Raw genomic sequence first — 25872 nt, 5'->3', positions numbered from 1 at the left:
CCAAAACAAATAGCAAGCTCCTCCCAAAGCACATCAATTGCCCCATTTTCTCATGTTGTTGTAGGGACATCTCAAACAATCATCAAACCAAGTTCCTCCCAATCAGTGGCTAATTTCCCCTCTCAAAGGCCCAGCCAACAAACAACCAAGCCCAAAAGTCAGTACATAAATAAAGGTATCTTCCAAAACCTCCTCATCTTAGAGGACTTTTATACTAAAAAATGTACCTCTGCTTCGGATGTTGCCAAGAGGGTTTTCTACCAAGATTGGCAATTCTACTCTCCAAACCCTATGAAGTCTCAAGAATTCTACGAATTCATCCTCGTAGATACTGACTCCTTCAGGATCAAGCAAAACTTCGACAAAGAAGACAAGACTCTTGTGACCCACTCCACGGTCACTATTCTCAAAATCATCAATGCTGAAGAATGGGGAATGACTCCCCTACACCACAAAGATTTTTCTCAAATCTACAATCCCAAAGGATACAATTATTTCGATTACGTGGATGCCTGGCATCACGCCTTCCTTTGGCAAAATACAAAAAGAAGACATTCATGGTTCTTCTGTTTCGACTATAAGTTCAAAAGCAGCATCCCAAATTGGTTCTCCAAATGGTGGCACACATACGGGCCAATAGAAGAAGTTCTCCCCCCTTCTCTTGTAGAAGTCTTCACCAAGTTTTGTGAGATCACCCAAAAGATCCCAGGACAAGCAGACCTGTTTAGGTTCTTCCTACAATGCCACCTGGCTTGGATTATGTACTGGGAGTACCAAGTCCAGCATTTAGAAACCCATGAAATAACCCTGCCAGTTCTGGCAAGGATCTTCTATGTCAAATGGTGGGATGGATGTAATATTACCCACTGCACCACATACAAAATCATCAAAGCCATCACAGGGCTAAAGCCCATCCCAAGAGTAACCCACTCCCAGGGATCAAGTGAACAAATCCGCCTCAGATGGAAACAACTCAAAGAAGAACTTGCTCGACTCGGCCCAGCCAGCGAGAAAGATGAAGAAGAAGAAAGGTTCAGCATGGACTCCTTGTCCCACCATCTTCATGAGGGACAATTTACCCAAGACCTCGATGACCATGAGGACTTGCTCACCCAACAGGCAGAGTCAGTCTCCTCAGCCCTTTCCACAAACAGGGGCCGCGGCAGAGGACGCGGCAAATCAAGGAGGACCCCCATATAAAAAATAAAAAATAAAAAACCCTATTTCAAAATCCCGTGGACCCGGGTCGTGGATCCTAGCTAAAGGACTATCCGGGCAACCTGTTTGGGAAAAGGATATCTACGTTGGTGTGACGTAAGGATGATTCCTATCATACTATTGCCACAACTCGGCAATTAAATAATTGAGTTCAAACAGTGCGAGCACAATGTGGAAAACAGTCTGTCCCCCAGACATGAAATGCCACATGTCCCCACTATTATCCAAGACTACTCCAAGACAAAACTTCTTTCAATGCACTCTGCCCCACTCGCCTCCAAAGTCAAGAAAGCAAGCTCGTGATTCACGATTCACTGTCGTAGCCGGCCATCTTTTCAGAAAAAGAAGACCGTTTTGTCAAAAGTAAAGATGCCTCTTCACGTGACCATGGCCAGCCTGGAGCCTCATCCAAAGATCCTCTCCGCCTTTAAAAGACCAGCTTGGATCTCATTCGAGGGAGGAGGAAGTTTTCGGAGAAGAGAAGAGAATCACTTTGCAACTCTCTCCCAACTTCAAACATCAAAAGAACTAAGTAGTTCTTCCAAGTTTTTAATTTTATTTCAATTATTGTAATTCAAAGTTCAAGTCCTATATACAAGTTCAAGTGTTCGTCCAAGTTCGAAGCTTTTATCTCAAGCTTCCAAGTCTTCAAACGTACTTGTAAGTAAACCTTTCCGGCAACCTTACTTGTATCCAAGTCCATTTCAAGTCCTTATTCCAAGCTTACATCTGTAATCCAAGATCTCTCCATTAATATAAATTTCAAATTTACTTTTCAAATATGTCATCTTCTTTATTTTGCCGGCTCAGCCGCCTTCAAAGGACAACAGAAGACCACCTGCAAATCGGTGGATCTCTGAGGGTCACCCCCTCTGAGTGTGACAAAGGGTCCATTCTTGGATCAGCAGCACCTGCTAAGCACACACACAAGTTTATTTTATTTTCCGCTTGCTTTTCTTTGATGTTCATCACACACTGAAGCACAATATAGTTAGATCCTTTCGTTTTCTACTTAGTATATATATATATATATATATATATATATATATATATATATATATATGTAAAAGTGATCACATAGATCAAACAATGAAAAATGGTAAATTTACCAGAATACCCTTACTTGGTAAAAAATGCATGTATGCATGGGATGGCCTATGATGCAAGAAACCATTGGAAATGATTCCTAAGTTTTTCTAATGCCAAAAAGGGAGAATCCTAACAACACAAAACTGAAACTAGGCTCAATTATTACAAAATAACCAAAATGTCCCTCATGCCGTAAATTGTGAAAAAGTGAACAAAAATTAATTGAAATCTTTGAAAATGGGCACATGTGTCGGAACGTTTGTGAATGGTGATTCAATATTAAATAACATTAAAGGCATATTTAGAACTTGACATCTCCTTTTAATTGTCCATTTTCTTATTCTCAAAAGGCTTTTAAGATAGGGGTATAAAAGAGTTTTTAAAAATTAAGTTGAAAGTGACATATCATTATCTCATCATCAAAACGTGTCATTGCCATATACATTTTTTGAGTATGCTTGTCAAATGATATTTTTACCCTCATTGGAAAAAATTTGTCATACCAAAAGGAAAAAAAAAAAAAAAGTAAGGTTACAAATTATTTGTCACCTTGAGGGGTGCCAATAAAAAAATCCCTTATGGGAGGATTCCCCGAACCAGCAATGTGGGAAGGATCTCCCACGCCACATCTGGGAAACAATTTCGTGAACAAGAGATCACATGGTAGGGAGGAGAGAGAATGTCAGTGCAAGGCCATATGTCCAAGATTTGAGAGATTGTGGAAAAGCAACCCAACATTGTAGGTGTGGGGATCTTTTGCCTTAGCCAAGGGTTTCCCATTCTGCTTGTATTTGGGGGGGGGGGTGTTCTCCTAAGCAACACTAATCACGTGGAAAACACTTTCATAATTAGGGGCACATATTTTCAGAGAGGAGAGAGTGTATCACTGCAAGGCCCATGTGGTTAGAATGTGAGATTGTCTGGGAAAAGCATCCCCACACTGCCTGCGTGAGGATATTTTTCTCGTAAAATATTTATGGGAGAGGGTTCTTTGACAAGCAAGATAGATGAGCGCACCAATGAGGTGTGACAAAATAGTGTCATACATTGGAGGGCAACAAAGTCATTTTATGTGAGGAGGAGAGATATCACTGAGGTTGCTAATGTACCCTACCAGGCGGCTCAGAGAACCTTTTTCCCAATATTTACATACAAGAACAAAACATAGCTTTTGTATATGATATAACTAAAAAGTCTTTATTTGCGTCTATATTTGCTTCGTTGTAAAATTTCTTTATAAATTACATTTTATATTAAAATTTTCTTCTTTTTTATTTTTTCCTGTTTTTTCAATCTGACAGCCGTACCTCTGGTCATTTCCCCATCCGCTTCCCATTGAAAATAGATAATTGAATTTGGGTTTGAAGTTTAAAACATGCTGATCTAAACCATACCCTATTTATCAAGCGGTCGAAATCTGCACGCCATTCCTCATAACACAATTAAGTACACCACAGCCATACCCTATCGATCCATCGATTAGAATCTCCATACCTGCCACATGGCATAATCAAGTAGATGACATAAAAGCCTTCCAATATGGGTCATAGAAAGAACTTTTGCATATATTTATATGTTGTTTCTTCTTATATACTTCTAAGCCAAATACCTACTTTGTGTTTGGTATGTATTTTCGGAATAGATTTTGAGTCTAGAATGCATTTTTAAATTCAAATTTTCTCTATAATGCATTCTAAACCAAGCATCTATCGCGAAAGAGCTTACCAAACACAACCCTAGACTATAGCACTTAGCTATAGGTTGAAGTTTTGAGTTAGCTTTCCAACTCCAGAAGTTCCTATTTGACCTTTGCTAAAGCTGTGTCTGAGAAGGTAAACAAACAACTACTTCTTTCCACTGCTCTCAACCCCATCTCAACAAACTCAACTCCATGTTTCTTCCAGTTCCCATTGGTTCCTTCAATGTTTATAGTCATCTATAAAAACCCATCATCTGTTACCATTCTTCATCTCAGAGAAAATCGTCAAATCTTCTAGACGAATTTTCTAGCTTGGTTTTAATTTGCATCTCTTATCTTCCAACCATGGCTGCTTCAAGATACTCCTTCCTTCTGTATTTGATCGTGGCCCTGTCATTATCAAGCATCAGTACAAGCACAGCGGCTCGCCGTCTACTGGATACAGCAGCTCCACCCCCTGTTCTGCCTCTCCCCACCATACCAACCTTGCCTCAGGCTACACTGCCTCCATTGCCGGCAATGCCGACATTTCCTCAGGCAACATTACCACCAATGCCGACAACCCAGGTGCCTCCTTTGCCTACTATTCCCTATATGCCAATACCCACCACAATGCCACCCCTTCCAAGTACCCAGATACCTTCTTCTTTGCCGAAGCCCACATTGCCACCAATGCCTTCAATGCCCACCATACCCACAATTCCAAAGGTTGCTCTGCCTCCATTGTCCACTATCCCAACAACAATTCCTTCCATCCCTACCACAATCCCTTTTCTCTCCCCACCACCTGCAACCACTAGCCCTTAGAAACCCACTTTGCTATTCATTTCCACTTATTGTATTGGGGAATTACTAGATTCCATATTTTAAAAGAGAAGAAATCAAGGGATTGGTACATATGAATATTTCTTGCTGGAGTTTTTACTTCATTATTGAGGTTGCTGGAACCTGTTTTTGCTGGTTTCTTGGCACCTTAATTATTAGGTGGCTCAAATTTTTTTGAGTTTCCAGTTTGTGTGGTTTGTATTAGCTTCGATATTTTGGGGGCTTGAGTTTCAATCCCTTATTTTCATTAATGTAGTATCTATTTGTGTATTATTATGAAAATTCCCTTGTCATGTATGACTGCATTCTAAAGTTTGGAATTGGATTTGAATGGTTATATCTTGTATCAAAACTCAAGCTTTTTGACCTTGCAAACTCGTACTGTTTTTCATAATTAAACTTGTCTCAATAGAAACTGAAAGGAATAGAATATTACATCCCTAAATACACATCAGGAACCAAAAGGCAAATCAGAGTCCCTAGCCACCCGGAAGTTTTGACACCCAACACCAGTAACTATCGATGATGCACATTATATTGAGGGAGTGTTGGGGGTACGATGTCTTGTATTCCGTTGTTTGGTTTGTGGATTGATTCTGAAGGGTCGTAGCCCTCAAGGCTTGGAGGAATCAGCCCACTTGTGCGTTAATTAACTGTTCTGGCAAGACTTCAACAAATTAGCGGGTCCATGTGGGGGGTTTAGGGGCGGGAGCCCTGAAGAATTTTTTTTTAAGGACTATATGGGTATTTCGGAAAATTCATGTATAGGATTTCGCTATAAATATGTATCAATGGTTCTTTCTCTGTAACGAAATCTGAGAGAAGTGTTGTAACCCTATTCTTCATTGATAGTGAAACAGATCTCATCTCACCGTGGATGTAGGCAATCTTGCCGATTGAGGGTAGATTGAAGGCAAATCTGGATACTCGAATAGGTGTATTAAAGAGAAATTACGGACAATGTATTACGCCAGAAGCTCCAAAGTTGATGGAACGCGTTAAATCAAGCCATTTAACCTATCCCATACTAAACTGGCCCAATCTAGCATCCATATACTAGATCGACCGAACCCCATTAAACACATAAAAAATCACCATGCTTCCACAACCGTCGTCCTCGCCGGCTTTCATTCTAGGCAGCTTTGCTGACCCTTGTGGGTCCCTCTCTCACTCCAAGGTGGGCCTAGCACCCAAAAGAGAAAATTACTTGGACACTCCTTGTACTATGGCCTAATTACTTAGTCTCCACAACGTTTGAAACAATTACTTGAACACCCCTTGCAGTTTACCATTTCTTTCAAGTAAGTCATGTCCGTTAGTTTAGTGATGATGTCATCAGTTAAATTTTTTGTAATGCCTAAACTACCCTTAAAAGGTAGTGAAGTGACCCCTTTTACCCTCTTCCTCCTCCTTCTTCCTACAACCCAATTTCATATTCAAACCCTAATCGGTTTCAGGAAAAAAATCTATTTTCTTAAACAAATTTCAAATCAAAATAACCCAAAACCCTTAATCGATTTCAGATTTAAACCCTAATAAATCTCTTTCATGACCGATTCAAGTACAAAAAAAAATTTTAATTTGAGCCAGAGCACCACCATACCTGACTGCTTCGCCACATCCTCCGGTTGCCCCATCCATTTCAGAACAGGAATAGCAAATACGTACATGGGTAGAAGTAGAACAGAGCAGAGAAACAGAACAATCCCTAATCTATGCATATAGATTCCCAACATATGGAATTTCTTGGCTCCAAATGCCTGACCACATAGTGTCTCCAATGCACTAGCCATTCCTAACTAATAAATCTACAAAAAAACAAACAAAACCCAGAACAGAGATTGCAATGAACATTCAATTAAAAGATTAGAAAGTGTAGCAGAGTAGAGAAGATTAAGTACCAAGAGACCGTAATTGAAGCCAACAATGACATTATTGGCGATGGAGAGGGAAGCGAGCTCGAGATCACCAAGATGGCCAGCGAAAGCTTGGGTGATGACATTCATGGAGTAGGAGGAGACACGGCTGAAGATGGCTGGATCAACGATGTGCCATAACAGTTTTGATTCGATCCAAATCCTTTTCCCTAAATCTTCCTCTTCTTCGTTCTCTCTTATTGATGGTATTTTCTGCAACAAGAGAACAGATTCTTTGAGCATGGTATGGTCAGTTATGGGTTTGTGATGGAAATTACTTTGCTTCCTTATTTAATTGTCCATTTTGATCTGGTGTCTTAATCTTCCCCCTTCCCCCTCCTCAATTTGAAAGAGAATGGAACCAAGGTGAAATGCCCAAATACCCTGGTTGTGAAAATCTTTCGTTTTCCCTTACATCCATATGCACCAACATATGGCAAATAGAGTCAGCCTTCAGAGATATGTTCTCTGCCACTTGGGCTATGACAGCTTTACAAATCTTGGAACCAGCCTTCTGTTCACAGGCTGTAGATAGTATGGCAGTTTGATTTTGGCCATTCTGAGATTATTTCTGCAATCGATTGACCTTTACAAATGGACTGTTGGGTTCCACCGATTGAAAATTTTGACCTCTACAAATGGACTGAGATTATTGATGCATGTGTGGATTATTGCTGTGAGATGAACTGAGATTATTGATGCATGTGTGGATTATTGCTGTGAGATGAACTGAGATTATTACTCCACCCCTACTCCCTCTAGGGTTCCACCGATTGAAAAAAAAAAAAAAGGAGAGAAGAAGAAGAAGAAGAAGAGCAGAGAGGGCGAGAAACCGAGAATCCCTTCCGATGTACCCATCATGCGTTGATGGTGACGGTGGTGAGGTTTGGTCCTCCCTCTACAGTTGAACTGTAGTTGCAGGAAGAAGAAGAAGAAAGGAGAGGAAGGAGAAGGAGGAGGGTAAGTTGGTTATTTAACTGCATAAGTTTAAGTTAAATAACTCGTAAAGGTAAAATGGACATTTCCATTTAAACACTAACAGCAGACTAACACCGTCAGGTCTCGGGGGATGTCAAGTAATTGTTTCAAACGTTGGTAATCGTAAGCAAAATGGTCATAGTACAGGGGGTGTCCAAGTAATTTTCTCATAAATTTCTTTTTTCTTGTTTTTTAACAAAACTGTTTGGATCCGTCACCACTCACCTACCAGTCATACTCCAAACAAGCATGTTTTTCATTGATCAATAAAATAAGGGTGGGTGGTCGCAGGACGTACGAGTATACGCCTAATTCACACGATCTTTGAGTATAGCCGTAGATTTTGCAAAAAGTTAATCTACACCATCGATTAAATTTTCATAGAAACTGGCTCTCGACTGTTACGGTAACAACATGTTGCCTCACTTCTCAACTAACGCCCCCCATGAAATTAGTGTGACTATGAAGCGGCTTTGATGATAGAACAGGGTGTCGTTACTTGAGAAGAAAGAGACGATGACTCTGCAAAGATGCGAATGAAATGAGAAACTTTGGTTCAAACTTATTATCAATAAATTAGTTGCAAAATCTGTGTCGTAGTGGTCGCAAGTGAAAAACTAAAAAAGTAGGTGGGATTAGGCAGAAGAGTGGAGAAAGAAAAACAGAGAGTGGGAGGAAAGACAGAGAGAGAGAGAGAGAGAGAGAGACCCAAGTCAGTCCTAGCGGGAGGGAGAAGACAAGTGAAAGCTGAGTTTTTATCCTTCAGTCTTTTCAGAATCTGAAGACCGTGGAGGTCTTTGCTGGAAATCCGGGGAATTTTGTCTGAAATTCGGTGACAGATCTAGCTCTTTGCAGGGGAAAGTTATGAGACGATGAAATTGATGGGTTTCTGTGATTAATTTAATGACGAGATAAGAAGAGATGGACAGGAACAGAGAAACTAGAAAAGGAAGTATTGCAACAACTGCATAATGGATTGTCTATATGGCACGACAGAACTAGTAGCTTTAGAAACTGTTACAAAACTTCCTCCTGGTCTGTGGATTAATTGAAACCGTAATATAGCGAATTAGTGGTAGATTTGTTTTTTGCTTACAGTAAATGGTTGTCAAAGGTAAATCCAATCTGCTTTACTTACTACCCTATTGGGATCGCTGAGAGCGAAACACGGAAGTAGCAAAGAGTATGTTCTGTGAACAGTTAAAATGATTGCAGACCAGAATCGACTTACTCGTCGGCTACCTGAGGGTCGGCTTTGGTTGGAAATTGTTGGTACTGGAACTAATCCTGCAGTGTACACCTTTCTATTCATCTTTTGTCCCTGTATCCTCCCACAATACAATGAACGATCCTTTTCTCCTCCATAGATAAAAAATCACACAATAATCCATGTGCAACCAACCGTAAGGAGAACAATTTAATGAGAAGATAGGAAGAGACAATATTACAGAAGAAAGTATAGACGAAGAAGAGAGGAACGAGGAAGAGGATTCTAGTGCGCTTCAGATGCTTACTCCAAATCCTGCAATGTAGTCGTCTCTATCAAAATCATTGGGAAAGGGGCTGCGGGGATGGGGGATGGTAGAGGTGAGAGGGCGGGGTGGAGATGGAGAGGCGGCAGGGGAGAGATTATGGTCGCAACCGGTCTCAGGTAAGTAGCTCAACGGATGAGATTGTATTGAATTAAATCAACGGTTATTAGTTGAAAAACGTACTGTCAAGCTTATTTATGGGTACGTACTGCGACCTTTTAGCGATAAAATAAAACAAAATATTTAAAGAATTGGGAAAAAAACCGCTTAAAACTACTGTCACTTTATCCCTTTTTTCAGAAAATGGAATCTTAGCTGTCTTTGAGTGACAAAGAAAGGCTTTCGTACGCGTTAGTTTGTAAATAAAGTGGACAATGCTAAGAGCTTACTCGTGCTTAAACACCCTCCAATATCTCGTATATTTACAAGCAGCCCTAGACAACGGTCACATTAAGCTCCCCGTACATGGAGTTTAACGATCTTTCACATATATTTCGTTATAACACTTTTTTTTTTCACCAAATAAAAACTGTTTTTTTCTTCTTTTACAAGTACCCTTTAAATGTTTAACAAAAAAAAGTACCCCTTTAAATACTCTTAATAGCACCATGGAAGGATATTTATGAAAACAAAAGGACACATACTGGCACAAACCCATATGTGAAACCTTCATGTGGGGAGATTAGGGCGTCAATCGGTTCAGTTCCATGCTGTGATGGTGTGATCTGAAATCGAGTTGGTTTTGGAAGCGGAAACCGAATCTAAATCTTTTCGGTTCAATTACGATTATAATTTGGTTCTCCAATACAGTTCTATTCTGCCAGGTTGCCAGTTGTTGCTGTCTTGCTATGTTCTCAAGAAACTCCATTTGTATAAATGAAATGCTCACAAAACCTTAAAGGAACCAGAAATATTAATAAATAAAGGGAAATTTACACATACCATCCCTGAGGTTTGACGAAAGGATATTTTCACCCCCTACTTTTGGAAAATTCTGCGTACCCCCCTAAGGTTTGCAAACGGTAACAAATAAGCCCATTCTGTTAGTTAATGACTAACACTGTTAAAAATTAGACTTGAACTGACGGAATTACCCTTCTCTAAGAAGAACCCAAAAAAAAAAGAGGTGAATGGACAAAATTACCCTTACAAAGGAAAAAAAAAAAAAAAAAAAAAAAACCTACAACTCATCTTCCCCAATTCAATTGGGGAAGATGAGTTGCAAGTTTCAAAACCATAAGGGTTTTTCTTTTGTTTCTGTAATTATGATTAAGAGAAATAAAATGAATGAGTTTTAAATTGGAAAAACCTAGGCAAACTGGGAAAAAATCCCAAATCAAGGTCATTCAATACACAAGAACTCGATCCATTGAAGTTAAAAATAAAAAGAAATTGGAAAACAGCAGGAGAAACAAACAATAGGTATGGTCGATTCAATCCAGAATTTAGATTCCAGAGTCTCAGATGGGCTCAATCAAAGAAAGAGCAAAAACCCATATGTCGTTCAATAATCAATTAATTTAGGTCTCATTCTCCAGTTCTTCGTCTCTTCTGCAATTGGATGTTCCATCACTTCTTTCTTGCAATTGAAGAGCACACTTTTAAGATACAGCCTGTCCTTCCATTTTCAGGAGCTAACTACTGATTCTAGGAAGCGGCCCTCTACCTTTTATGATATTTTGAAGGGGAATTAGAGCACTGTAGAACATTTCCGCACTGTGCCAGTTTCCTCTCTGGAAGGTTGTCTCACATAATCATCATAAGTTTGAAGAATCTACTCATTCTCCATCGGAGTGTGAGCACAAAGGCACTTGTATTTCACAAAGTTTGAGAACCATTCCTCAGTGTGCTCTGAAATAATCTGTTTTCTGTTGAAAATTCTAGGATATGCTCCTCATGATTCCCAAGAAGAAAGCCCAACTCATCTTCCCCATTTTCAAACCCTAAAAGTTTGGGGAAGATGAGGGGAAAGCGAATTGTAACCTCTGGAACCGTCTCAAATAGCTTGAAATCTACAGATTTGGTGTCGCCTAGGTCTGCTGGAACGATCCAAAACACCACAGCTCTAGAAATCAAGTGCTCTTTGGACTACAGAATTCTGAAATTGAAATCAGCGGTAATCACTTTAGGTCTGCCCCAAATGCATATTCCACTTCATGAACTAAACACTCAAAAATCAAAACTGAAACTTTTAAACCCACTAGATCTGGATTAGACAGGGGAAAAAAACCCATGAAGTGGAGGTGAGAAGAAGAATCTGAGAAGTCATTCAAGTAGGTTCGTCCCCTCCTCTTCTTCTTCTTCGATTCTGATACATAGTCATCCGGTTCTGTAATCAAAAGTGATAATATTTCTCTCGCCTGGAGTATCTCAGGTGCGCAAAAGGGTTTTGATTTGGGATTTTTTTCCAGTTTGAAACCCAAAAAATTTTTTTTTTGGGAGTTCTTTTAAGGGTAATTGATGAATCAATGGGGCGCTGGGATGGTTGCAACTCATCTTCCCCAATCGATTTTGGGGAAGATGAGTTGCACATTTTGGTGTTTTTTTTTTTTTTTTTTTTTGGGTTATTCTTAGAAGGGCAATTCCGTCAGTTCAAGTCTAATTTTTAACAGTGTTAGTCATAAACTGATGAAATGGGCTTATTTGTTACTGTTTGCAAACCTCAGGGGGGTACGCAAAATTTTCCAAAACTAGGGGGTGAAAATATCCTTTCGTCAAACCTTAGGGGTGGTATGTGTAAATTTCCCATAAATAAATAAGAATCCCAAGTGAGTTCTCCTTTCAGATCTTATCTTTCAGCTTACCCATCAATAAAGTCAGAGAAACACACCAAAATTATGGTTCTAAAAGGAAAGGCAACACCATTAGAAAAAACAAAAGATATAGGGTTTTGGATTCAGTTGTGGTATTCAGTTCGGTTTCAGGTTCAAATTGATGATTTTTAAACTAAAACCGTAACCGAATTAAACCAAATTAAATGCTCATATACTAGAACCGAAACAAACCGAATTTATTCGATTCAATTCGATTAGGTTAATTCGGTTCGATTTCACGTTCGGTATTCAATTTCGGTTTGGTTTTGACACCCTTAGAGAGATTATCTGAGTTCTATACCTTACCCTTGGGCAGCATGAGATCTTTTTCCTTATGGTATATCTTAAGGTTCCATTTGTTTTATGAGTAAAAACTATTTATACACCTGGTAAAATTGTGTTATAATATATATATTTTTTTGGTGAATAAAATGTATTACCAATGAGAAGAAGGAAAGAAGGGGGGGGGGATATACAAAGGGAGGAGAGGTGGAAGGGGAAGCGAACCAACTAACAGGTTCTCAAAAAAGAGCTGTCTAAACCCCAGGATACAACAATATGCCTGTTCCTTGGGGAGTTCGGAAGGGCCTTCAAAGGCAAAACACCAAGTTTGGAGGAGACATCAAAGAAGATGGCTTTCCAAATCAAGTCGAACGAACGAGAATTGGAGATCCATCTCCTAAGGTTCCTTTCCATCCAAATGTATTACAGGGTCGCACCAAACACAAGCTTGCCAATAGTGTCGCATATAGTTTGCCTAGGAAAACTCATGTCCAGCCAAAGCCACTCTCTAGCAAAGGGGAGGGGTCTCCTTCTGCGAGGCCAAATAAAAGAGAGGGCTTTTTTCTAGATCGTAGAAGAGAACGGGCAGTCAAAGAAGAGGTGATCAATGTCTTCATGGCTGGTCCAACAAAAGAGACAAGAGGGGGAAACTGGGATTCTTCTGTGAAGAAGAAAGTCTTGGGTTGGGAGGCAAAGGCTGAGGTTTCTCCAGGAAGGTATGGTGAGGGATGTGACCTTTGAACCAGACTAGCTTGTGCCAAATGACAGATGGGGCTTGGGATCTAGCTAGGTTCCAGGCAAAACTGAAAGTGAAGAGGCCATTTGGAGCGGGAAGCCAAATGATCTTATCCGCATGGGATGGGGGGGGGGGAAGGGGGGAAGGTAGGAGAGGGAGTTCTAGATTCGGGAGAGGGTGGGAGGGGGGGGGAAAGGGGAGGGGGGTCCAAGTGCCGTGGGCAATGATGACTGAAAGAGGGGTGGACTTGGGAATGCCGGAGGTATAAACTGCTCTTGCTTAAGTGGATCATACATAGTTTTAGTAATTGGAATCGGATCATGTGAATTATCACATTTGAATCAAAATCAGCCTAGCCTAATATTATTGATTCTAATCGATTTTTGCTATCCTTTTTTGTGTGTGTTTTGTATGGAGAAAAACAAACACTAGCAAAAAACGAAAGAACATACATGATCATCTACATGCATCATAATCTTTTTCATTCCAACCTTTACTTTTACTAGATGGTAAACTACCGAAATGTAAGTATTATCTTGCTTTAACAATAGTTACAATACAATCTTGTTCATAGTATATTTAAGCATCATTTGGTATGCATTCTTGGTCGATTCCGCATACTTGGATGATAAAAACAGTTGTTTTTCTCGTCCAAGAATGCGAAATCGTCCTAAAATGCATAACAAACGTAGCCTTAATGTCTAACAAAAAAGTAAAAACCTCCCAAGACCATCAATCCATATCACATTCCAACAGATCTACCATACTCTGATAATCAATCCAAATGGTAGTAGTATTGACTCTTAATTGTCTTTCTTTTTGCATTCCCTCGAGCACTTCCTTTGCCTCCCTATTTGATCTTCATTTTTTTTCATTGTAGATCCTCCCCCTCACATTAACTGTGATATTGAACAACACAGATCTTCTACAGCACACTACCTTGTCCTGCTTGTGCTGCACAGACACAGGGCCACGTGCAATGACTGCCTTACCCCCACTTGGGCAAGGTGTTTGGGTAGGGGTAAGGCGGTCATTATGTACCGCCTTGTGTCTGCACAGCATGGCAGGACAGGCAACCCGCGCGTAGAAGATCTGGATCCAATATTGAAACTTGGATGTAGATTGTAGATCCTTGGACACGGAGGAAGGAAATTAATGGGAGGATGGGTATAGTATACAACTTCATTTATATTTTCATGATAAAATCCCAAATTGAGGGGCAATTCCGTCACTGAGTCCCCTCTGTTGTTCCTATTTTGTTTAGACATTTTCTGCCCAGAGTCCAAATTCATTCTGTGGCCTTCTGTGATTCCATTATTCCTAATTCCCATCGGCCTTATCTAGGCCCCATTAGTTAAGCATCACCTCTCTCTCTCTCTCTCTCTCTCTCTCTCTCTCTCTCTCTCTCTCTGTGTGTGTGTGTGTGTGTGTGTGTGTGTTAAGGTTGAGTAACCAAATTGGATTTAATCACTTGCTTTGTATAACTATAAAGATATGTATATATACAAATACAATCCTAACTCTTCTCCTATATAAAAGGAAATATACTACAAAATTGGAATACAAGATAAGGAAGGAAACGTGGGGATCTCGGTGGAGATAATACGATAAGACTCCCCCTCAAGTTGGAGCGTGGAGGTTACGAACTCCCAACTTGGACAGTAAGAATAGAAATTGCTCATGACCAAGTGCCTTGGTGAAGATGTCAGCAAGTTGATGCTTGGAGGCAACCTTACTAGGAATGATGAGACCTTGCTATTGTCGCTCATGAACTAGATGACAATCTATCTTAATGTGCTTGGTGTGTTCGTGATAGACAGGATTAGCAGCAATGTGGAGAGCTACCTGGTTGTCACAATACAATGGCACCAACGTATGAAAGGGGAGACTGATATCGCGTAGTAGGTATGTTAACCAGATAAGCTCACAAGTGGCGATAGCCATGGCGTGGTATTCAACCTCAGCAGAAGATCTAGAGATGGGTTGTTGCTTCTTGGTTTTCCAGGAAACCAAATTGGAACCTAGCATGACACAGTAGCCGGTGGTAGATCGCCTGGTCATGGGGCAACTAGCCCAATTTGAATCACAATAAACTTTGAGGTCCAGGGAGTTATGGGAAGGATAATGGAGACCTTGCCCTGGAATGGCCTTAAGATACTGTAACAAGCGAAGGGCAGCATCCAAATGAGGCTGTCACGGCTGGTGCATAAACTGGCTGAGAATGTTGACGATATGTACAATATCGGATCTGGTGACCATGAGATAAATTAACCGTCCAACAAGGCGGCGATAACTGGTAGGATCGGCAAGAATGTCACTCATACCATTAGAGAGCTTCAAATTTTCTTCCATAGGGGTGTCCACTAGTCGGGCACCGATGTAACCACAATCATCAAGGATGTCAAGTACATATTTATGTTGACATAAATATAAACCCTGATTGGACCGAGCAACCTCAATCCCCAAGAAGTACTTAAGCTGGCCAAGATCCTTGATGTGAAATTGGCGGTGTGACATATCCTGAACTTCTTGAATTAAGTGTGTATCTGAACCGGTGATAACGACATCATCAACATATAACAGTACAAAAACTGCCGAGGTTCCCTTGTGGAGAATGAAAAGGGAGTCATCTGCAGAACTATGGCGGAAACCACAATCACATAGGGCAGTGGAAAACTTGGAATACCATTAACGCGAAGCTTGTTTCAGGCCATATAGTGATTTATGGAGGCGACAAACTAGCATCTCCCCCTTACGATGATATCCAGGGGAAAGAGACATATAAACCTCTTCGTGCATATCACCCGTGTAAAAAGGCATTATTGACATCCATTTGGTGAAGGGGCCATCCCTGGGCAGCAGCAAGAGCTAATAAAACCCGAACTATGACGAGCTTGGCTACCGGAGCATAGGTGTCATGGTAATCAACACCTTCAATCTGGGTGTATCCTTTAGTGACAAGACGGGCCTTGTAACACTCAATACTACCATCCGAGTGACGCTTGATTTTAAACACCCATTTAGAGCCAATGGGTTTCTTACCAAGGGGGAGAGGAACAAGAGACCAAGTGTCATTTTGAGTTAAAGCCTGTAATTCAGTCTGCATAGCATCTTTCCATACCTGACGGTGCATGGCCTCACTAAACAAAGCAGGTTCTTTGTCAAGAATAACAGAAGTAATAAAAGCATTATGGGAAGAATTAAAGCGAGAATAAGAGAGAAATTTTTGCAAAGGGTGAATTAGGGAAGCACCTGAAGAGGGCGACTGCGCAAGGCTGCAGAAGTAATGATAGTCCTGTAGGCAGCAAGGGGGATGGGTTTGACACTGTGGGCGAGTGTAGAGGGCAGGGGATTCGGGAATGGGAGTAGGGACTGGTTCGGCAATGGCTGTAGGGACCGGTTCGGTAGAGGGAGGGTTGGTAGGGGAAGGCGATGTTGGGATAGGGTGGGTTTCGGTGTCCATAGGGGTGTCATCATGGGAAGGTGGGAGGGGAAGGACGGGGGAACCAAGGGGTACTTGGGTTGGCAGTATGGCATAGGGAAATATGTGTTCATGGAACACGACATCCCTGGAAACATAAATCTTCTTTGTTTGGAGGTCAAGAATCCGATATCCCTTTTGACCATAAGGGTACCCGATAAATACACCCGGTGAAGCACGTTGATCAAATATGTGTTGGGTAGCATGATTGCGCCCAAAACAAAGAGAACCAAAAACTCTCAAATGGGAGATGGCAGGTGGGTGGTGATGGAGGATTTCATATGGGGAACGTCCTTGCAAGACTTGAGTTGGAAGGCGGTTAATTAAATAGGCAGCGGTCAAAATACACTCACCCCAAAACTAAATAGGAAGACTAGACTAGAAGCGAAGAGCACGCGCAAAATTAAGAAGATGTTTGTGCTTGAGCTCCACGACTCCATTCTGTTGGGGAGTAGCAACACAACTAGATTATTGTAGGATCCCCAAAGACTTGAGATAATGAGAAGTGGGGTGATTAAAAAATTCAGAGGCATTGTCAGAACGAATACATTTAATTGTAACATGAAATTGGTTATGTACCATGGCAAAAAAATTGGGGAATTAAAAAATTAACTTCAGATTTAGCAGTCATAAGAAATATCCACGTACTGCAAGAGAAATCATCCACAATAGTTAAAAAATAACAGGCGCCGAATAAAGAAGTTGTCCGGTAGGGTCCCCAAACATCAAAGTGAACTAATTCAAAACATGAAGTGATGGAAATTAAACTCTTAGAAAAGGGAAGACGGTGTTGTTTAGTTAAAGGACATACGGTGCAGGTGCACTTATTAGAAAACAAAACATCAGGAAAAGTGCGATGTAAGGAGGAAACAGAAGAAGGACCCAGATGACCCAACCGCCAATGCCAAATGTCAAAATGATTTTCAGGGACTGCCGTCGATGCAAAGGGTGGGGTTGAATCAAGGATGTAAAGACTACCACTATTAAATCCGTGCCCAAAACCCTATTTAAAACCTGGTCTGACCATCGGTCTGGTTTGAACCTTTTATGTAGAACCGGGAGTGGAGTACGCTCGTGAACTGTGGGCCATGATACTCAAGCCATCCCACAAGATTGTTGACCGTGACTCTGGAGAAGTCGTCGAGGATAGGCACATCGACAGAGATAGGGGAAAGTTTATCTTCGAGGGTGCATTCCTAGAATTTCCTCATTCCGAGGATCCGCCCGGCCCTCGCCCGATGTACCCGTTCCCACTTACAGATGATTGGGAGTAAGTTAATAGCCTAATAACTCATGAGTATAAATACTAGAATGGGCTTAGGACCTGATGTTCCTTCTAATCATATTATGGGCCTAGTAGTATAATGGGCCCAATAACTTAAAATGGACCTAAAGACCTAAGACAACCAAACATGACTTAAGACTAAAGTGAGGTAAATAGGGGTCAATCCACTATTCACCTCACAATAGAAAACCTAAATTGTGGAGAGGAAAGGAGAGAAGGAAAGAAAGAAAAAGAAGAAAAAGAAGAAGAAAGGAGAGAGGTGGAACCCAAGCTTGCTCTCCTACATTGGTGAGCATTCTCTCTCTCTCTCTCTCTCACTCTCTCACTTCCTAATTTATAGACCTAGGGTTTGGAATTATGAGCCATGAATGCTTCACCTACCTTATTAAAAGAGCTATTAATGGTAAATCCTTGATGCTTAACGATGAAGCACCTAACCCTACCTTAAACCCATTCACCCTTCTCCAATTATGAAACCAAAATTGGGGATTTACCTCCATTTATGCATTTCACCAACCCTCATGGAAGACCGTAGATGTGTGGTTTGAGGGGTGTTAAATAACATTGATTAAAGACACTTCAAAACCCCAATACCCATACCCATGAGTTCCCTTCCCATGTGTATTTTAATGGAGGAAAACCCAATCAATCGATCATTGGGTTTACAAACCCATGTTGGGGGTGTGCTATGGCACCTTAATTGAGTTGTTTTCATGGCCAAAGAGACCTCCAAAAAAACCCCTAAGAATACCCCATTTTACCCCAAGGTAAAACCATTCTGAGAATGGCATGAATAGCAAGACTGGCACATGGACAGGCACATGCAAGTGCCTGTCCCTGAGAAACCAGATCTGCCGGTGGGAAGTCCGAGAGGGACAGGCACATGGACAGGCACATGCAAGTGCCAGTCCCTGAGAAAGATCTGCCGGTGGGAGGTCCGAGAGGGACAGGCACATGGACAGGCACATGCAAGTGCCAGTCCCTGAGAACCTAGATCTGCCGGTGGGAAAGTCCGAGAGGGACAGGCACATGGACAGGCACATGCAAGTGCCAGTCCCTGAGAACGGTGGGAAAGTCCGAGAGGGACAGGCACATGATATAGCCTTCTTTGTATGTGCCGGTCCCCTATTTCACTTGTTTGATAACTTATGGGGCCCAACTCTTCTAGCCCTAAGGCACTAATCTCTTTCCACGTTGTACACTCTCTTTAGGTTGACTGACCCGGCTCGAGGGCGTATTAGTACGTGGGACAGTGTACTTGGCATCAAACGCAGATTTAAAGAACTCTGTACTGACGATTGACTGAGAATTAATGTGAGTGAGTTAAGCAAACGTCTTAATTTATGGAATGTTTATGTGTCGTGTCTTGCGAATGCCATTCATGCATGTATGCTATAATATATAATTATTGGTAAGATATAGGACGATATAAATGTTTAGATGTTGATAGGACTTTACATTTTTGTCTTGCGATATTATTTATTTCATTGCACTATGGTGCGAATGGTATTGGATTTAGTTATGGGACTCAGGTGCCGGTTGGTGCTGGACCTGGGGATTCCATAATATGGACTCACTCATGGCATGTAGATCTAGGGCTTCGGAAGCGGGATCCAAGTGCCGATGGGTGCTGGGCTTGAGATTGCCGTACTTGAAATTGCATTAGAGTTGTCCATTGCATTAGGTGGAAACGGGATGGTGACCGATCGACTACCTTCGGTATTCACATCTCGTACTTGTATACGTACGCATGGGCTCGAGGGGCGAGAGGATAGTCAACCGACCGTATTTCGGTATCTATGGACTTGGCCTCTGGCCTATGCACATGCGCACCTCACTCATATAATAGGTGAATGCTGGCTAGGACAAATGTTTACCCAGTACTATGACCCTTACCGATAGGGGGTTAGGTGTCGGTCAAATCCGTGGGTTCCGACCGTTATTCGGGTATACCCACCCGGGAAGTTCGAGCATCGACCTTATTTTGGGCCGAATGCCAGGACGGGATTTGACTTGGGGGTTTGCGTATATCTCTTGGTGGAGACCGGTATGGCAGGCTTCCAACGCAACTCGGGTTTGTCATCGCCGGTATACCATCCGTTCATGGTACCGATGTCGGGGATGTTACCTAAGGTGTTGCTATAGTACTATACCTGATTTAGTTGTGTGTTAGGTGGATAACAATAAAACTATACATCATCATTCATTCATATAGCATGATTGTAAATTGTATGTGATGTACGGTCTACCTTGGTGGTATGGAACACCTTGGTATCCGTCCATCATGCATGGTTTACAGTCAACCCCATTCATTATATTATTGTGAATGCTTGTGTGGCTTAGCCACTCATTGGGCTCAGTTGGAGCTCACTCCTCAAGGAAACATATTTTTAGTTGATGCAGGTACATTCGAGCAGTGTGGCACGGAGTATGAGACTCCTGAGGCTAGTTACGTTGATTGGTGGGCTCCGGAGATCGTGGAGCACGGATCAGAGTGTTGCTGTGACGTGTGTTCCTTGGCGGGACAGTGACTTATGGCCGGTGGCCATCTTTTGATGCACTTGATTATTCATTTTTGAATTATAGGTGTATTCTTTTGATTCCTTTCATGATAGATGTATTATTTATATAGTAGGTAATACATAGGTCCTGATTGGAATGATTTGTACTGGGAGGATTACTTAAACAACATTATATAAGTTATCAGGTAGATTCTGTAGACTTTGATATTACTATTTTAATATATTTTAATCTTTTGTGGTCATGTGTATGAGTTAATCCTATTTACTGCATCTGTGATCTTGGTGGTTTGGGAGCGTATTGATACGCTCTGATTGCATTCCCCGTGGTTCAGGAATGGGGGTGTAACAGCTTGGTATCAGAGCGTGATGCTCTACCATGGGATTAACTCAAGATTCACGCGACCTGATTTACTCTTTATTAGGATTGTGTAATAAAAGCCTTATCAACACATAAGATGTAAGAAACCAAATGAAAAGACAGAACTTAGTTAATGTGTTGATACGTCACTGACACGTACAAAAAAAAAAGGGTGGAGAATTTTTCATAGAACATAAACAGATCGAAGTAAAGTGAACAAATTACATGCCAAAAAAAAAAAAAAAAAAACCAGGAAATACATAAAGTCTTAATGGTGTTCTCGATGAGAAGCCATATATAGGCAACAAAATGGGGAACAACTCCTAGACTTTCATCACTGATCTGCTGGCTGTGGTGGTGTGGAAGCTCTCTGATGCTGGCGGCGTTACTTTGGACGACCTCAGTCAATGTAGCCAGCTGGGCAGCAATGAACCCCAAGCAAGGCTCTGCTACTCCTAAAGATGAGGCCTCAGCATTGTGCCTACCGGCAAGTCGGGCGCATCCACCGCGGCGCCTAACTGTGGGAGAGGGCTCTCGACTGTGTTAGCTTTCCTGAGGCTGCACATCAGCTCCCTGCTCCTCACCTACCTCCTCATTTAATTCCTCCTCGTTCTCACCATCATCATAATTCCTGCTGGCTTGTCTCATTGTAGGCTCCGGGTCATCCGCACTACCCTCATTACCCTTCATGCGCATCTTTCGTATGCTGACAAGGTCGAACCACGACTCTCCCGTCTCCTTCCAATCTTCCTCGTCAACCTCAATGCCAAAATGACGAAAGACTTTTGTCAATAGCCTTCCGTACAGTAGGTCGGTCTCCGTGGGCTTATATCCCTTGCGGGCCATGTTGCGAATGATGATGTTGGGCAGGTTAAGTGGTCGCCCCTCGTATAAGCAAAGAGCAATGTAGGAATGCATCAAGGAAGCCTGATGCAGGTGACCAGCGATAGGAACAAGATTTTGTTACGCTGGTCGAGCCAATACCTTGAAGGTGGGGCGAAACTGTGAAATCAATAAATCCTTTTCCCTCCCATCACTTCTCAAACTCTTCCTAAGATGGGAGTTCTCACCCTTAGTCAAGTGTTTTAACGGATTAGTCTTACCAGGGAAGTACCGGACCTCCCCTTTGTTGGGAACACCAATGATGGCCGCTAACTCAGCCATACTGAAGGAAAAGTCTTGACCCTTGACCCGACTGGATATACGGAATCCCCTTCTAACATGCTCCTCGGCAGTGAGATTACTGTAGAACTGCCTAACAAAGTGGGGGTACACCGTGTCAGGAGGATGAAGCATGCTGGTCCAACCCTGGGCTGCGAATTGTTGTGCTATCTTGAAGGAACAAAGCTCTTTCTCATCAACTTTTCGCTCACTAAGGACCAACTTTTCCTCGAGGAGGCTCCAACGGTCGGCATGCTCTACCGTACGGAACATGACATGGTTGAATTCACGAGGTTGTGCACCTCTACCTCTACCCCTACCTCCGCCTCTAACTCTGCTGCCCCCACCTTGGTCTCCCTCTTGGTCTTGTTGGAGTCGAGCCCTGCCCCTTGATGTCCTTGGTGGCATGGTAATGACCTACACACCATAAGAGAGAAAACATGGACGACAAGTTAGGTTATGTATAAAGAGATTAGCTATAAAAAATAAAAATAAAACAAACCACAATGCACAAAGGTTAAATAAGAGGATCATTGTGCAAGAACCCTCACGACATCGAAGTATGTTGTTCAACTAGAGTTAAATCTATGAGAAATAAACCAAACACCATCAACCACTATGCTCATCATTCACATTTCACAAAAAAAAAAAAAAAAATTCCCAAATCCCAAAACCCATAATTGTTAGAAGTGAAAGAAGTTTAGAGATGAAGAGAGGAAGCAGAACCCTAATTTTTTATTTTTTTTATTTTTTTTTTTTATAGGGGAAAGTTAAGACCAAATGGGGTTTTTAACTTTTATAGGGACCGGCAGGAACAGGTTTAGTGGGACTGGCACATGCAAGTGCCTATCCCACTAAACCTGATTCATGCCGGTGAAAACCCAAGAGTGACCGGCAGCAACCCCATGACATCTGTCAGTCGCATAACCCATCTGCCGGTCACCAAAAAAAAAAAAAAGGGGGTTTCATTTTATTTTATTACTATTTTGATTGTTGTTCTTATTTATTTAATTTTATCTATTGCTTTATTTTATTTGGCCTTGTTTTGATTAGTTATATCCTTGTGGGACCCACCCGCCATACCAAGACATGTATGTATGCCTGGTATTTTAATCATGTGTGATTTATGCGTGTAATTTATTTTATTTTATTTATTCATGTATTATTCTAATAATTTGAAAAATTATGACTACGCTTAGGGATTCGAGATGGTTCAAACTTGGCAACAACAAGCCAGGGATCCCGCTGCGACGGGCAATGAGATTGTCGTGACCCCTGACTTGAGTGATCCACCCCCTCCTCTGCCTCCAGCTGCTAGTCATGCCGCTGCGGGAACTTCAGGCACTTCCATTCCTCCTCCTCCATGGCCGGGGGTCTCAGTTCACGAGGTCACCACACTTGTGGGTGACATTCTTAGAGACTTTCGGGAGGAGCAAAGACAATATATGGAAACCATGATGATGCAATTGAAACAACGTCAAGAGCATCTCCTGGCCGAAATTGGGAATCAGTTTTAGACTGCCGCTGTCGGAAAAAGCACCTCAAGTCCGAGCCGCTCCTCCATCACCTGTGGTTCATACAGGAGTTGCTATACCTTCTAAGTAACTCCTGCATGAACCAATGATGATTTGCTCTTTCCTTCTAAGTGGGTTCAACAAATGGAAAAGATCTTTGATTTCCTGGGCTGCACGGACGAGCAAAGAATAGCTTGTGCCGGCTTTCAACTTGAGGGAGACGCCGAGGCTTGGTGGAAAAGTACTCGACCCAATCTCATGGCTCTTCATCCCAACCTCACTTGGGACCAATTTAAGACCGCCTTTTACAAGAACTACTTCCCTCGGAACTTTCGAGAAAAGAAGGAAGCTGAGTTTATGTCACTTGTTCAGGGGTCGAAGTCGGTACAAGAGTACCAACAGAATTATGAGGAATTACACCACTCCGCTCCTCCTTACCTCAGAGATGACCAAGGGAAGGCGAGCAGATTTGAGAGAGGCCTGAGAAACACTATTGGGGCCATAGTGTTGAGTCATAACCTCCAGCGGTATGCCGCAGTGGTTCAAATGGCGAAGTCCATCGAGGATCGACAGAATGAAACTTCTTACCCACAGTCTAGTATCAGAAAGCGGTCTGCATCTTCACAGAGCACTCAAGGGCCTAACAAATATCCTCGGCCATATTATGTGAACCCTGCGCCATTTCAGTACAGGAAGCCGGAGGCACCTCAGCCCATCAAATCTGGACAAGCTTCATCTGCACCCCAGTCATCTATGCCAGGAGCTTGTTGTTACAACTACAACCAGTATGGTCATTTCTCTAAGTCTTGTCCGAGCAAGAAATCGGAGTCATCACATCCTCTAGCTCGACCACCTATGCCTCGTCATTTCAGCAGCGCAATTCAGCCTTACACTGGCAATAGGTTGCCCGGACAGGTGTATGTTGTCACCAAGGAAGATGCGGAAAGCGCACCAGGAGTAGTGACAGGTATGACAGCTATCTTATCAATAATAGCTTTTGCTTGTCTTTTCTCTAACCATACATGCATGCCATGAAGTAAATCGTATCATGTGTCAGGTACTTTAACAATTTCTAATTCACTTGCACATGTGTTGTTTGATTCAGGGGCATCCCACTCGTTCGTATCCCCTTCTTTTGCAAAGGAGATGCACGTCTCCCCAAAGAACCTAACCCAGGGGCTAGCAGTCAGTACACCTACAGGCAGTGTTGTGCAACTAGACATAGTCTACGAGCCTTGTATGGTGGAAGTATGTGGTCAAAAAATAATGGCATGTCTCATCGAACTTGAGATGATCGACTTCGACGTTATCCTAGGTATGGATTGGTTGGCAGAGTACCAAGCAAATGTGGTGTGTGCCAAGAAGCATATAGTCTTCAAACCCAAAGGAGAGAAGAAATTCACATTTGTTGGGCACTAAGGGAAGCATAAGAAAACAATCATTTCTGCTCTCCAAGCACAGAAATTGATGAATTCAGGCTATCAGGGCTACCTTGCCTCGGTATTGGATACAGAAGCTAAGATCAGGCCTTTGACCGAGATTGCGGTGGTAAGGGAGTATCCGGACGTGTTCCCAGATGATCTGACAGAGCTAACTCCCGATCGAGAAATAGAGTTCATGATCGATCTGACCCCGGGGGCAGCACCAGTGTCTAGGGCTCCATATAGGATGGCCCCTACGGAGTTGAAGGAGCTTCAAACCCAGTTGCAGGACTTACTAAAGAAGGGTTTTATCTGACCCAGCGTGTCCCCTTGGGGTGCATCGGTCCTTTTTGTTAAGAAGAAGGACGGAAGCATGAGGATGTGTATAGACTACCGAGAGCTTAATAAGCTAACCATTAAGAATCGGTATCCACTACCAAGGATAGATGACCTGTTTGACCAGTTGCAAGGTGCAAAGGTCTTTTCCAAGATTGATTTGAGGTCAGGTTATCCCCAGCTCAAGATCAAGGAAAGTGACATAAGCAAGACGGCTTTTTGGTCCCGATATGGACATTACGAGTTCTTGGTAATGTCGTTCGGACTGACCAATGCCCCAGCTGCCTTTATGGAATTAATGAACCGAGTGTCTCAAGACGTATTGGACAAGTTTGTCATTGTCTTCATTGATGACATTTTAATTTATTCCAAGAATGCAGAGGAACACTCCCAACACCTGAGGATGATACTACAGAGACTAAGAGAAAAGAAACTATATGCCAAATGTAGTAAGTGTGAGTTTTGGCTCCCACAGGTGGCATTTCTATGGCATATAGTTTCAGAGAAAGGTATTGAAGTGGACCCTGGTAAGGTGAAGGCTGTACTTGAATGGGAAGCGCCAAAGAATGTCGGCGAAATTCAAAGTTTCCTAGGGTTGGCAGGATACTATCGAAGGTTCATTGAGAACTTTTCTCACATATCAGCCCCAATGACTAAGTTGACCCGAAAGGGCGTGAAGTATGAATGGTCTGAGGAATGTGAAAAG

The 25872-nt window shown here is 42.1% G+C and overlaps 2 protein-coding genes across 2 annotated transcripts; both read left to right on the top strand.

The window, feature by feature from the left end:
• The first annotated feature begins 4351 nt into the window (after window positions 1–4351).
• On the top strand, window positions 4352–4813 carry LOC122659112 (protein PELPK1-like). Its single transcript, XM_043854260.1, has one exon. It carries the CDS (start codon window positions 4352–4354, stop codon window positions 4811–4813), a length of 462 nt encoding a protein of 153 aa, XP_043710195.1.
• Window positions 4814–23553: 18740 nt separating this feature from the next.
• On the top strand, window positions 23554–24828 carry LOC122659111. The gene is made up of 2 exons (XM_043854259.1): window positions 23554–24376; window positions 24515–24828. Exons 1-2 carry the CDS (start codon window positions 23554–23556, stop codon window positions 24826–24828), a joined length of 1137 nt encoding a protein of 378 aa, XP_043710194.1.
• Window positions 24829–25872: the final 1044 nt, after the last annotated feature.

Source organism: Telopea speciosissima, chromosome 4, assembly GCF_018873765.1.
Source record: "Telopea speciosissima isolate NSW1024214 ecotype Mountain lineage chromosome 4, Tspe_v1, whole genome shotgun sequence".
In the NCBI taxonomy this organism is placed as follows: domain Eukaryota; kingdom Viridiplantae; phylum Streptophyta; class Magnoliopsida; order Proteales; family Proteaceae; genus Telopea; species Telopea speciosissima.
Note: the sequence above shows the minus strand (reverse complement) of the source record. Positions and strands in the feature narration are given on the sequence as shown.

Bases quoted from the DNA above. Each gene is read 5' to 3' on its own strand.
- LOC122659111 (XM_043854259.1), top strand. From the start codon at position 23,554: ATGGAAAAGATCTTTGATTTCCTGGGCTGCACGGACGAGCAAAGAATA. The intron at 24,377-24,514 runs GTATGACAGCTA...TGTTTGATTCAG, and splicing joins CGCACCAGGAGTAGTGACAG to GGGCATCCCACTCGTTCGTA.
- LOC122659112 (XM_043854260.1), top strand. From the start codon at position 4,352: ATGGCTGCTTCAAGATACTCCTTCCTTCTGTATTTGATCGTGGCCCTG.